The sequence below is a fragment of the Thalia democratica genome, chromosome 4, assembly GCF_965202585.1.
Source record: "Thalia democratica chromosome 4, ktThaDemo2.hap1.1, whole genome shotgun sequence".
NCBI lineage: Eukaryota > Metazoa > Chordata > Thaliacea > Salpida > Salpidae > Thalia > Thalia democratica.
This window is the reverse complement of record NC_139168.1, coordinates 3,118,147-3,131,649: the sequence shown is the minus strand read 5'-3', so window position 1 is coordinate 3,131,649 and position 13,503 is coordinate 3,118,147. Positions and strand designations below refer to the sequence as shown.

General features: G+C 26.7%; 1 protein-coding gene across 1 annotated transcript; it reads left to right on the top strand.

The window, feature by feature from the left end:
- Positions 1–1,986: 1,986 nt before the first annotated feature.
- On the top strand, positions 1,987–5,271 carry LOC145834100 (uncharacterized). Its single transcript, XM_082941445.1, has 3 exons — positions 1,987–2,193; positions 3,557–3,631; positions 5,134–5,271. The coding sequence occupies exons 1-3, from the start codon at positions 2,022–2,024 to the stop codon at positions 5,208–5,210; spliced, it is 324 nt and encodes a 107-aa protein (XP_082797571.1). The 5' UTR covers positions 1,987–2,021; the 3' UTR covers positions 5,211–5,271.
- The last annotated feature ends 8,232 nt before the right edge of the window (positions 5,272–13,503 follow it).

Below are 13,503 nucleotides of genomic sequence, written 5' to 3'. Positions count from 1 at the left end.
TTGCGAATATAGACATGGCAATGTTGTGATTTAACGAAAAAATTAGTAAAATGTCTGCATTTAATGACTAAATTAGTTCTTGAGTTAAGGGATGATTTTTGTCATCAAATTCTATTTCCAATCTTTCTATATCACATAGAGTGCATATTCTACTCGGTTTATTTAGTCCTGGACAAGACGTATAACCAAAAGGTTCTTTTTGCACCACGTCACAGAACCAAATATTTTGAGTGCTTTTTTCTGTCGTTCAGTAAACTATAAAGTTTAAGTTGATCGATTTTATGTAATATCTTCCATTTAACATTGTTTTTGATCATAATATGATGAACTTAGCAGTCTGAATAAATGAACTTAATATTGTGGATTCTTTCAAATTTTTGTTTCTGTAGCTATGCTATGTTTATTGTATCTTGTTTTGAAGTTTCTTGCGGTGGTTCCGATATAATAAAGTTCTTCATTATTATATGTGAAAGTAGCTTTATATACGACTCTTTTGGAAATTTATTTACCTTCTACTGGTCATGAGGTTATTATTCTACAATTCCAAATTAATTCATTTTTTTCTGGTTTTTACTTTTTCTTTGACTTTAAGATGTGTTTTGGAGGTTTCGGATTCGATGTTAAGCATAAATGAAATGGTTATTTTACTTGTGTTTCTGTTGAGAATTTTGTTGAAAGGTCCGTTTTTAGGGAAAAATTTGTCTAATAACTTTAGAAGTTTTTTATTTATGTCTTTATTGTCTTTAATGTTGAGCTAAAAAGAGGGTTGTAATAGATCACTTTTTTTTTATATTTTCTTCTTTGTATATAAGCCGTGCCATGATCTTGTTTTGAGTCTATTAATACATTATTGAAACCACTGTTTATTAAGTACTCAGAGTTCGTTTTCTTTTCTGGTAGCCTGTTTGTTAAAAGCACTGCCCTGCAAACTTCAAAAAAGTTTAGCTTAGGGAGTTTTATGAGATGACCATTTTGTTTAAAAAATTGAAGCAATGAACTACAATTGCATCAGCATAATCTCATTTATCATGTGATGTTAATAGATTAATATCATATGAACTATATGAGTTTGAGAAATTTTGAAACTGTTTAAGAATTCTGATTGCACTGTTTAAATTTGAGATAATATTTGAAATTAGTTAATCTCTAGTAAATAAATATTATAGTTTGATATCATGATTTATTTGTCAATGATAGTTTTATGAATGTTTTATATAAAGTTAAATAATTAGGAGATTCATTTTTCTTATGATGGTTTAACTTATATAAATTTTAGTTTTATTATTATTATTATTATTATTATTATTATTATTACTATTACATAGTTAAAAAATTTCTGCATAAGAATTGTTTATCAGGGATCCCTAAAGTTGTAGTTACTTTAATTTAACTTGATAAAGTGGATTACAATTTAAAATAAAAAATGTTAGATGTATATTCAAGTTTAAAAAAATAATGTTGGAATAAATTTATTGAATTTAAAATTGGAAATAAACTATTGTGTCTAGATCTCTTCATATACACTTTAAATGTACATGAAGAGTATAATGTTGGTTAGGTATATGTATGCAGAGTTGCCACTTTACCTGAAAACAAAACCTGGATTATTTAAACAAAAAAAAAACCTGGAATTTGAGAAATTAAGAAACAAACCTGAAGTTTTATTAGTTTTTAGTTCAATAGTAATATTTGTATTTGACTCAAGAATCTATTAAATTAGTAAAAAAAATTTATCATCTAAAATATTTTTTATACAAATATACATACAGTATCTCTTTATTGTTGTTCCACTATTTATCACTGTTTCTTACCTTAAACTTAATTTTAACATATAAATAGACCCAAAAATGTAAACATTTGAAAACTTTAAATTATTTTGAAAAACAAGTGGCAACCCTGTGTATTTAATGTGTTACAATATTACATCACTGTTATCTATACTGTAAAATTTACATTAAATATAAATGGTCAAATTCTTCCAGGTTGTATTTAATACGTTTTCGTGCATCACAGCTTAAACCATGCGTTACGTAGCAACCTACCTGTTAGCCGTCCTGGGAGGGAACACCAACCCAAGTGTGGAGGATCTGAAGACCATTCTGGCGTCCGTCGGAGTTGACGTGGATGAAGAGCGGATGCAGCTGGTTGTTGACAACCTCAAGGGAAAGAATGTCCAAGAGGTCCTTGCCAAAGGTTTGTGGCTAATTTTTAAGTTTAATTTTCCTATTATACATAAAAGCAAACAAAGTTTTTTGCCAGATTCCTTTACATTTGAATTATTTGGTTGCAAAAATTGTTTGCCATTATTTTTTTTTTGATTAGTTTATTCAATATGATAAAGTTGCTTATTTCTTACATATTTATATAAAGAGTCTTCAGTGTTGTAAACTTATTTTTCAAATAATTTCAATAATCCAAGTTTTTACACTGTTGAAATTTTTATTCATCATCAGTAGAGGTGTTATGATTAAATTATCATTTTACAAAATTATACACTAAGTAGAATAAAGAGTTAGGTTTAATAAAATCAAAGTTTCAGTCAATTGTCATCAGTTTTATTTTCATTAGGCTATTTATAATAAATCATTTTACAGAATTCACATTTTTTCAGTTTTGTAAAACTTTTTTACATATTTTGAAATCTGAACTGAAAATTGTCATCTATTTGTGATTTGGTCAAATATTAAAATTCTCTATTAGGTACCAATTCACCTTATTTTACAATTTGAATTATCTTTTTAATGCCTATTAAGATTTTGTGGTCATTTAGTTGTTAAAACAGCACATGTATAAGAAACAAAAATACTAATGGCTATAATATATATTATAGTCTTAATTTTGAAACAATTAAATACTTTTCTTTGCCATAACATATTACAATGACAATTTGAATCCAATAAACAAATGAACAAAGAAACTTGAAATTCTGTCACTTACATGGCTGACATCATGCCAGCAAATACTTAATTCACAATTTTCACAAAAACAGTTCATTTAACATTTAGAATAACATCCAGTACATTTTGTATTAACATGGCTATAAGTCACTGAAATATTTTCAAAAAAATAAAATATTCACATTACTATATTCACACTCATTTAAATTAATTCTAGAACTAAGCTCTTACCTTTATGGCCTTTAAAGGTATTTTTTTCATTTACTCTTCCACAAAAATATTTTTTCTAAATTTAGTTTTTCATTAAAAAAATTATCAGTTTTCTATAATTCAGTATATTTTGACTAAACTTTAACTTTCCACCAACATCCCAATTCTAGTTTTTGTGAAAAGTGTCCCCTTATTAGCCTCTAGTTTGTAAATGACAATTCATCTTATTGACTGTAAGTATATACTGATACGTATACTGATATGTATAGGAATATGTGAAAAATGAAGAAGCTAAGGAAGATTTTGGGAAAAATCTAGAAATAAATAAACTAATGGACAATTTTAAACAGTAAAAACCTTTAATTTTCTTTGTTTTATATATAAATAAAATTTAATTTTAATTAATTATTTTTATTAACTTGTATTAAATAAAATTTTTTTTATTTCAGGAATGGAACTTTTGGCTTCAGTTCCATCAGGAGGATCTGCTCCTGCCGCCTCATCTGATGCTGCTCCTGCAGAAGGTAAATTAAGTTTATATAAATAATAAATAAATAAATAAGAATTAGGTATGTTATATATATATTTATATTAAAATAATTTAATTAAATACAAATATTTATTAAAATAAAAGTAATATAGTTCGTATATTATGTGTATGTATGTAATAATTTTATTATATATAAATAGATAGAGCCCATTTGTGTGCAACTAAATTATAGAAAATTGAAAAATGTTTAGATCCTGCTTGATAATTTATTAGCTTATTTTCTGCCAACAAAATCTGGTAGTAAATTAAATATTTAATTTGCTAATCTTAGTTTGTAATAAAATATGTAATAAAGTATTATAATCTGCTCAAGCAGATGGTTAGTTATTTAAACATTTTAATCTATAAAAAAATCAAATTTTGTATGGTTTTTAAATATTAATAAATAAATTTGAACCCATTTATGTACAAATAATTTAAAAAATATTATAATTTCATCCAGCTGACTCCAACAATGTACTTTTCAACCAACCAAGTTTAAAATTTAAGTTTTATATTTGCACATGTTTCATATAAAAGCTAGAAAATATAAATTTAAATATTTTTAATCTTTTCAAAAAAAAAATAATTAAAAATTGTACCTCACCACTTGTTATGCAGAATTGAATAATATTTTAATACATTTCTTTAGTTTTGCTTAAGGTAAATCATAGTTGAATAATAAAATTTGTTTTTAATAATTTGAATTTATACTAGAAATTTTTTGATGTTATATCTGGTAGTTTTTACACTAGATTTTTATACAATTTGAATCAGATCAGATTAATTAATAATTATCATGTATACCCTTTAGTGCATGTTTATTTTAATATTTTAATTTCTAGTGATGTTTTATTTAATTACATTATTATAATTACATTACTTCCATTCATGTTAAAACTTCCAAGCTCTATTTATAACAAATTGAATTTACATGCAACAATATTTTTAAGTATTAGTTATATTATTAAAAGTCTTTATATTAATTACTAAAAAAAGTATCTTTTTTGTAGGGCCATACTAATTTTAAAAGTTGTCAAGTTGACTTATTAGCTTAAAAACGTCTTTGTTTAAGAATTATCTCATTAATAACATTATATATTTATTTAATTTAAACCATAAGTTATGTTTTTGACTCCACGAAATTAACTAGCCCCATTTATATAATTCTAGATGTATTTTTTGTTCACAAATTGATGTTTACTTATACACAAGTATTTGCCCTATGACTAATCAAAATAATAACAATTGTGTAAAATAGTAACTAACAGTATATATTATGACTCCACATAAACTAAGAAAAGTAGAAAGAATTTTTCAACACAATTTCAAATATAAGAAACTTGTAAAATGCAATAATTGTTGATCCATTTACTTCAAATTAACAAATTGTTTTATACTTAGACAGTGCTTGTGGTTCCAAAAGTTCATGATACTCTTTGTAACTTGTTTTTTATTTAATAAATATTAAATTAACATGTTATTATTACGTCACAGAAGCGAAAGAAGAGGAGAAGAAGGTGGAATCCGAATCGGAGTCCGACGATGACATGGGATTCGATCTTTTCGGCTAAAATTTTTTTGAAGGAGATTATGTAGTTTTTTAACTGTTTAATAAATTACCTGTCTTCTCAATTTCGCTTGTTTTGTTTATATATTTTGATTAATTGATTTTAAGTTGAGTTTATTCTACCATCAGTTTTGTGGACAGAATTTTTGAGTCCAATTGTTGAAAAAACTACACTTGATTTTAATGTAGATTGTCATTGATATCTTGAAATGGTTTTAAACGTCATAAATTATATGTCAAAAATATTTTCCCCACGCTTTTGCAATCTCTCTACATTTTTTTAATGAAGAAATAAAAAAGAGAATCCTAGTGGTTGGTTAGCGCCCGGTCTTTCTTTACCCCCAACAATATAGAATCTATAGTCATTCACCTCTCAAGCCGCACGATTAATTTATTCCTGACCCATACTGGACCTTGTATCATTTATCACATTGACACTAGGATCTATTATGATTGTCGGTTGAGTAAAAGAAGTCGTAAATCTTTTGAGGTTAGCGAGACTATCTTTAACCAGTAAACTAAAATTCAACTTGATAAATGCGTCCTTAAATTCATTACGAACCCAAGAATATCTAACGTAAGTTTTGTTTAAAAATCCATAACTACCTCTGAATTGAACGATTCCTCCCTGACTGGTTATTGCCTACCGAAAATTTTAAAACCACATCAACCAGTTTTGTACCATTAGACTGATTTGCAAAGCCCGTTTCTCAAGTACAATGTCTTTAGTTTGTTTGACATAGTAGCACTTTTAAAAATATACATGACATCATATTTATCCATGTTAAGTGATTACTTCATTATGGCCTTACAAATCCAATACTACTTATCTCCATGCCTGGGCAGTTATGTCTGCAGGGTTGTCACTTTACATGGAAATATTTGGGCAAAAAAAACCTGGAATTTTCACATGTTCAGTAGAAAAATTTGATTTGACTCAGAAAACTTATCATATAAACAATAAATTTTTGTAAATATCAAAAGTTTTTTTATTAAAAATCAGATTTAAAGTAGCCTTACAGTGTCTTTTCATTGTTTTTCTACTATCAAACATAGTTTCTTACCTTAAATTTAAATAAAAATGGACCCAAATATGTGGACATTTAAAAACCTGGAAGAAATTTGAACATCCTGGGAACATTTTGAAAAAACTAGTGGCAATTCTGTGACTGATCAGTGAAAAAATTTTAACCAAAGGAATCTTGTCCAGTGAGCCTTGCAATATTTATTGATCGTTTTTAATTTGTGGTTATGAGTTTTCGAACACTTTTATGGAGTTACTTTGACGACAATTTTCAAATTACAGACTAAATTAACATGCTAAAGTCTAAATCCGTTAATTTCAGTTTTTTTAAATAGTTTTTAACTGCAATTGAGCAAGTTACCATTTCTAAAATTTATTAAATTGTACCTGGTGACATATGATTTATTAGGGTTGCCAAAAAACTTGGAATTGTGAGCCAAAATAACTAAAAAACCTGGAACTTTGAAAACTTTTTGCATTTAAGTAATAAAATTTTAACTTGACACAAAAAATCTATCACATAGATTAAAAAACACATTGTGGATTTTTAATTTTGTCTTACTTCTTAGCACAGTTCTACCCTTAAAATAGCTTTAAACTAATCATAGACCCGAAAATGTCTACTTTTTGAAACGTGGAATAAATTTCTCAAAAAATATTGGCAACCCTGATCTATGCATTCACCACTTTAGGTACTGTTAAGTTGGCGGCTTGTCACCTAAATATCTTGAAAATATTTTAAGCCAAACCATGTCAATTTATGATTTTTAATCTGAATTGTAATCTTTTTGCTTCTTTAAACTATCATGTCGTTTAAGTTTTGGTTTCAGTATGTAAACAAATTTTTGCAAGAAAAAATCTGGCCAGTCTAGAAAAAAGTTGCCCGCCCCTAGTATAAGGAATTAAACTAAAAAACAGAAGTTAAGAAAGAAATTTTTATCATACATCAAATTTAAAGTCAAGTGGTAGAACCTTGTATGCTTTTATCGCCATCAGAGAAGTCACTTACATCTTAATTTTTTAATAATTGTTTTGCTTTATTCACCATTATTTTGTATGTACGAAAACTAAATCAATCAAGTCGTTTGTAGTTATTATAAATTTAGTCAGGTTTGGTAAAGAGATGTTTTATTCTTCGCACCAAATGCTTTGATCGTTATCACTAACTCTAGAATGTGTAGTGTAAGTTTCTAAGTTTAAAATATTCAAATTAGGATCCGTGCACATCAAAATAAATTACGTGCACACTAGTTTGCGCCGGTGTGCACACTTCTAAGACCATTGTTCACTACAATTTTAAACAAAGTTTGTTCAATAAACATACGTTTTAATTTGAATGTAAACTTAAAATTATTTTAAAGCTCAAATATACTTCCTGATAAGTTCGTTCATTAATGTCTTAACTATTTTAAAACTTGACTTTTAACAGTTATAAAACGTTAAAATTGATAAACTACAAATAGCTTAAACAATTTTAACAGTAGAATAGAATATATTCAATTGCCTTGAGGTGTTTTTTATTCATTATTTAACAATATATTTTGTGTTTAATTTTTAGGAATTAAACAAATTAATTTAATGTTAAAAATAGAAGGCTTCAGAAACACAAGCAGTGTTTTTGTCATTCCTGTAACAATTTGTTCTACAATAGTTTTTATTTTTATTTATTTTACACCTGCGTTCAGTATTGTGGCTTAGACTATTGTTTTGGTAAAATGCACTTATTGACCTCAATATTTGTGTTGAAACATATTTTAAAACTTATGTCTTTAAAGATCTCGACTTATTTATTATCGCTCGAATTGTTTGGATCTAGGACCTGATGCACAAAGGACCTGATGCACAAAAAACCTTACGGTTATCTAGTCGCACACCACGGACACCTTTTAATGTCTTGTCCAGCACAGTATAAGGAGTATAACATAATATTCAATATTTTAAGAATTTATTTTCAAAACAATGTTTTGCTCAAAAACAAAGGTCATCAGTTATAAATAAAACCTTATTCAAAAAGAAACTTGTTTGGTTAACTTTCATTTTAAAGTTAATTGTTTTTACTAAGTATAAGTATTTTTAAACGTATCTTAAACTATAAACCAGACTTGTTTAAATGCTACGAGTTACTATGGTGTTACAGCAATGAAGCGTATAAGCTTTAGTTTGTTTTAAATTAGTAATTTCACGCTCGAGTAAACAAAGTAGTGCTTTCTAACATGTTCGCTATACATTCTAAACTTTCAAACATTAGCCATTTCAACAAAAATAATCCCTCTTTTGGTCTTAAACATAAAAGTTATAATCCATAAAAGGACAAATTCTTAATGTTAATGCACATGTTAAATGGAAGTTTAATAATGGAGTGAGTTAAGGAACAAATACGAACTTTGCATGTATTAGTTGTTTATTATTAAACCTAAGAACAAATTGTTAAAAATCAAACTATAGTGGAACATTAGTTTTTAGTTTATATGAGATAGTTAATATTTTATAATGTCACTATATGCTAATATTTGAAATGACATGATTATTACCTAGTATAATCAAACAAATAAAATTAAACCAAAATAAAACTGAATGACAAAATGGGCTGAAAATGGGGTCTAATAGGCCATTGACTATTAAATAGTTTTGCAGATTAGAAGGTCAAATTAAGTGCTAAACATTAAGCTAGATAGATCTTGATTTATTTGTTTCAAAATTGGTCTAGCTACTTTTCTGCTTCAAATATTTATAAAGTTAAGTAAGTTAAAATCCAACCAGTTTTTGCCATATACAATGTAAAAACCACTCAAAGTTCTTCATGAAGTTTGTCAAAAATTTGCTTGCAGAAAAATACAGAAAATTAACTGAAACACTTATTTAAAAAAACCTTTTTTTACCATTTTTCTTAAACTTGATATAATGCATATCAGAAAATAGTATAAGTTGTTTTAAATCTAAAAAAAAACTTAATACTTTTTTTTAGATTTAAAACAGTTTATGGTATTTTGAATTTTTTGGAGATCTCAGGATATCTTCAGGATGGTACGAATTTTATTTTTGAGTTCAGTCGGACTCTGGGTATTTTTGTTTGTCAATAAAAAACACAAAATAGTTCTTTGCCGGGTTGCCACAAAACCTGGAATCCTTGAAAAACCTGGAATTTGAAAATTTAGGGTAAAAAACCTGAAAAACTTGGGATTTTTAACAATTTTTGCATGTTTAGTAATAAAATTCTTATTTGACACAAAACATTTATCATATAAATAATATTTTTTTGTCATTATCAAACTTTTTTTTCTTAGAAAAAAATACATTTAAAGTATCTTAACATTATCATTTCAACTTTTATATATTATTTAACACAGTTTGCTACCTTAAATATACCTTTTAATTATACAAAAGAAAATCCATTTACTTCCACAATTGTAGTAGAAATTTTAAAAACCTTGAGAAAATTTTTAAAAAAACAGTTGCTTCGTCTTTGATTTTTAGAAATTATCAGAACAGATTTTTTCTAGATTTTGAATGATATTGGGATGAAAATTTTGATTTGATATCAATGTGTTGGTTTTTATTATTTATTTTGTATTTGACTTTTACCAATTTTTAAAAGTTAAAACCTTTTTAAAGGATTTGAAAAAATCAGAATGATTTCAGGACAGTTTTTTGATTGAAAAAGAAGCAACCCTGACCCAATCCCTTAATTTAAATCATTAAGGTTTTTATTTTTTTTTATGCTATTAAGGTTTAAATTGCTTACTTAGATTTAAGATTTCCATCAGTTTGGATACAGGAATCTTTTTTTAAAACATTATGGCTTCGTGGTATATCATTTCTAAACATTATATTATTTCTAAACTAATCATTTCTAAACATGTTATAAACTAATCATTTCTATTTGAATAAAATTTATTTAAGCACTGACGAGGTCTTTGACCAAAACTTAGTTTGCAAAACAAATTTTTGAAAGAATAAATATATTTCTGAACATTGATAGATATAGGGTTATATGATAATTTTCAAATAAATTGGTAAATTTAAAGGATATAGAAGGAATGTAAATATTAAGATAATTTGGGGTCAAAGCTTTTTTCTAAAAAAAAACACATTGTCAGTGAAAGCTTAAAAAAAAGAAATAAAATATCAAGACTCTTAATGGCTTTCAAGTTATGCTTTTTACTTTTAGTAATATTTTCTTAAAATGAAATAGATAATTTCTTGTTAATCAGTTGTCATACAAATATAATTATCAGTCCTTTTTTCAAATTAAAAAATAATATTTAGGGTGTGGGTGTCTTTTTTGCAACAAATTTGTTAGCATAATTTCATTTTGAAATTCTAAAACAGGTTTGCCACACATTCAGGCCAAAAACTGTGTAGGTCTTTAATAAATTTGTTAGTTTTTATGATTCAAACTTTTTTAAATTATAAACAAAATTGTTAGACTTATAGTTATAGGCTAACTCAAAGGAGTTTGATGTAACTCAGACCTACATTTTTGCACTAAAAAAAGACATTCTTTCATTTTTTAAAGTGTCTTTTTTAACACAGAGCATCAAACTCAGGAAATTTCAGGAGAATTTGAAACTTGTTTGAAAATTTCAGGATGTCTCAGTGTTGACATTTTAGGCTAATTTAAAAAATCCAAAAAACTCAGAATGACTCAAGAGAGTTTAGTTTTTAATAAAATTCTCATGGTAGATTTAAGGTTTCTAAAAGTCTTTTTGTTAAATTTTTATGGGTTTAGTCAACATTTTGTTATATTACAATTAATTTTGTTAAAAAATTGAATTTTTATCATGTGTGAAAAGTTTTAAATCTCATCTTAAAAGTTTGAAAAAACTTAAAATAGTAAAAGGCATGAAAGTCATTTACATGAAAGTCTTTTCCTCAAAGAGTGGCAACCCAGCTTAAATTTAATTATTTTTTTTACATTTAGCATTTCATAATATATCACATAAAACCTCTATTGTATTATTTCAGAAAATAACAATTTCATAAGTTTTCTATTTTTAAATTTACGTATTTTTTTAGAAAGGACTAACACTTACAAGTTTTTAATTTTTTTCACAACTTTACTTAGTACTAACCAAATAGTTTTATAGCAGCATAAATGATAAAGGCTAAAGAATAGGGACACATTTTTTACTCTCAGGCAAGATTTACGAGGAAAATTTTATGGGATCAAAGTTGTAAAATAAATGTTTTAAAACATTTTAACAAAATTTAATTTATTTATAGACAGTACTCTATACAGGAAATTAAATTAAGATAACATTACATTGCTATGATAAACCATAATTCAGGGTTGCCAAAAAACCTGGAATTTTAAAATATAGGCAAAGAAACCTGAAAAAGCCTTGAATTTGAGATATTTGAAAAAACCCTGAAAAACCTGGATTTAGAACAAAAATTACTATAGAACCAGGATTCTGTAACAATTTTTACATTTAAGTATTAAAATTTTGACTTGACACAAAAAATCTATCATATAGATAATAAAAATTGAAATCATCAACATTTTTTTAAATAAAAAAGTTATTCAAAGTATCTTTTCAATTTTTTATACAATTTAACACAGTTTTTTTACCTAAAAATAATACTTATAAATTAATGATAGAATCAAAAATGTGTACTTTTAAAAACTAGAAAAAAATTAGTAAGCCTGAAGAAATTTTGCTAAATAAATGTGGTTACCCACTTAATTGTGTTTGCTTAGCATATCAGTTTTCTGACAAAACAAGATTATTACACAAAAATAAACATTAATGAATTAAATATTGATATATACATGTGAAGCTAGATTATATAAATTAAAGTTTTTTACTTTATATATCATAAAAAACCACTAGTGGACATAAGACATAATTAAAAACTCAAAAATTAAGCATGGATTTGGAAAAAAAATTTTTAAGTTTGTCATTAATAAAAAAAAAAAGGTTGATTGCTCATGTTTTGTTTATAGTTATAAATATTGAAAATTATAGGCAAATATATCTCATAGCAAAATACTAGCCATTATATTTACCATAATTTATCAGTAGCTAAAAATTAATTTACCATCTCGAAGAAGCTCATAACTAGTTTTTATTTTTTATTTTGTTTATCAAGGTTTATTGTTAATTAAAGTAAAAAATGGCAAATTATAGAAAGAGAAAGAAAGACCTGCAAGGACAAAAAGAAAAGAAAGATGCTGGTCAAAAGAAAAGAAAGATGGACACTCAAGGAAACAACAAAAACTGCACAAGTAACATATTCAGGATGGTCAATGACAATGAAAGCATAAGAAAAGAAGGAGTCTATCTAAACAGACTGTACAACTGCAGGTATTAACATTTTTGATAAGTCTTAGTTGAAATATTTGTACACTAGACTATTTATCATAAGGTTTATGCTTGTTTGTGGTTTTCGTATAACTTGAATACTTTTGTTCTTACTGAAATGTTTTTTTAAATTTTTACAGGTATTTACATTTTTTGTGTTTAATATATTATTTCAGTTTGTTCTTAATGATGCATTATTTATATACATTTTAGTCTAAAGATCTCTATCTAATGTCCCTCACAACTAAATTATTTTGATAAACGCAGGTTTCAGAATGAGAACCACGTTCCAGCCAAGGTCACCAGAATTCGTCAGATGACAAAAGACAACTCGTACGAGTATTATGTGGAATACTACAAGTCAAACTTTGCTCATTGGATACCCAGAAGTCACATACAGGGTGAGTGCACAGAAGCTGATTTGGATAGGAATCCTGTAGAAACTGCTGAAGAAGTTTTCATTGAGAAGAAAATTAAGGTTGTTAAAAAAGCTGCTTTAGAATGGAATCTGGTGGGCGAATACAACTTTGCAGAAGAAAATGATGAAAACAAAGAATTGAAGAAGCCTCAAAGAATCAAGATGCAGCAAGAAGTCTACTTAGGTCTCAACATACGCTTGACACCCTGTTACCCAAGTGATTACATGAGACACCATGGCGTGGCACCCACACTGTATCTGTGCAACAAATGTTTCTACCCTCATACGGAAGAAGGCCTTTTATATGATCACATGGAGAATAAATGCAACAATTTCAAGCAACCCGGCAGAATCATCTACCAAGAAGCCGAAGGAGACGTTCTTTACCGTTTCTACGAAGTGGACGGACTAAAACATGAAATGTACTGCCAGCAGCTCTGCCTCTTTGCAAAGTTCTTCATTGACAGCAAGACTCTTTGTTACACTGTCAGGGATTTCATGTTTTATATTTTAACAAAAACAGAAGATGACAAGGAGCAGGCTGTAGGCT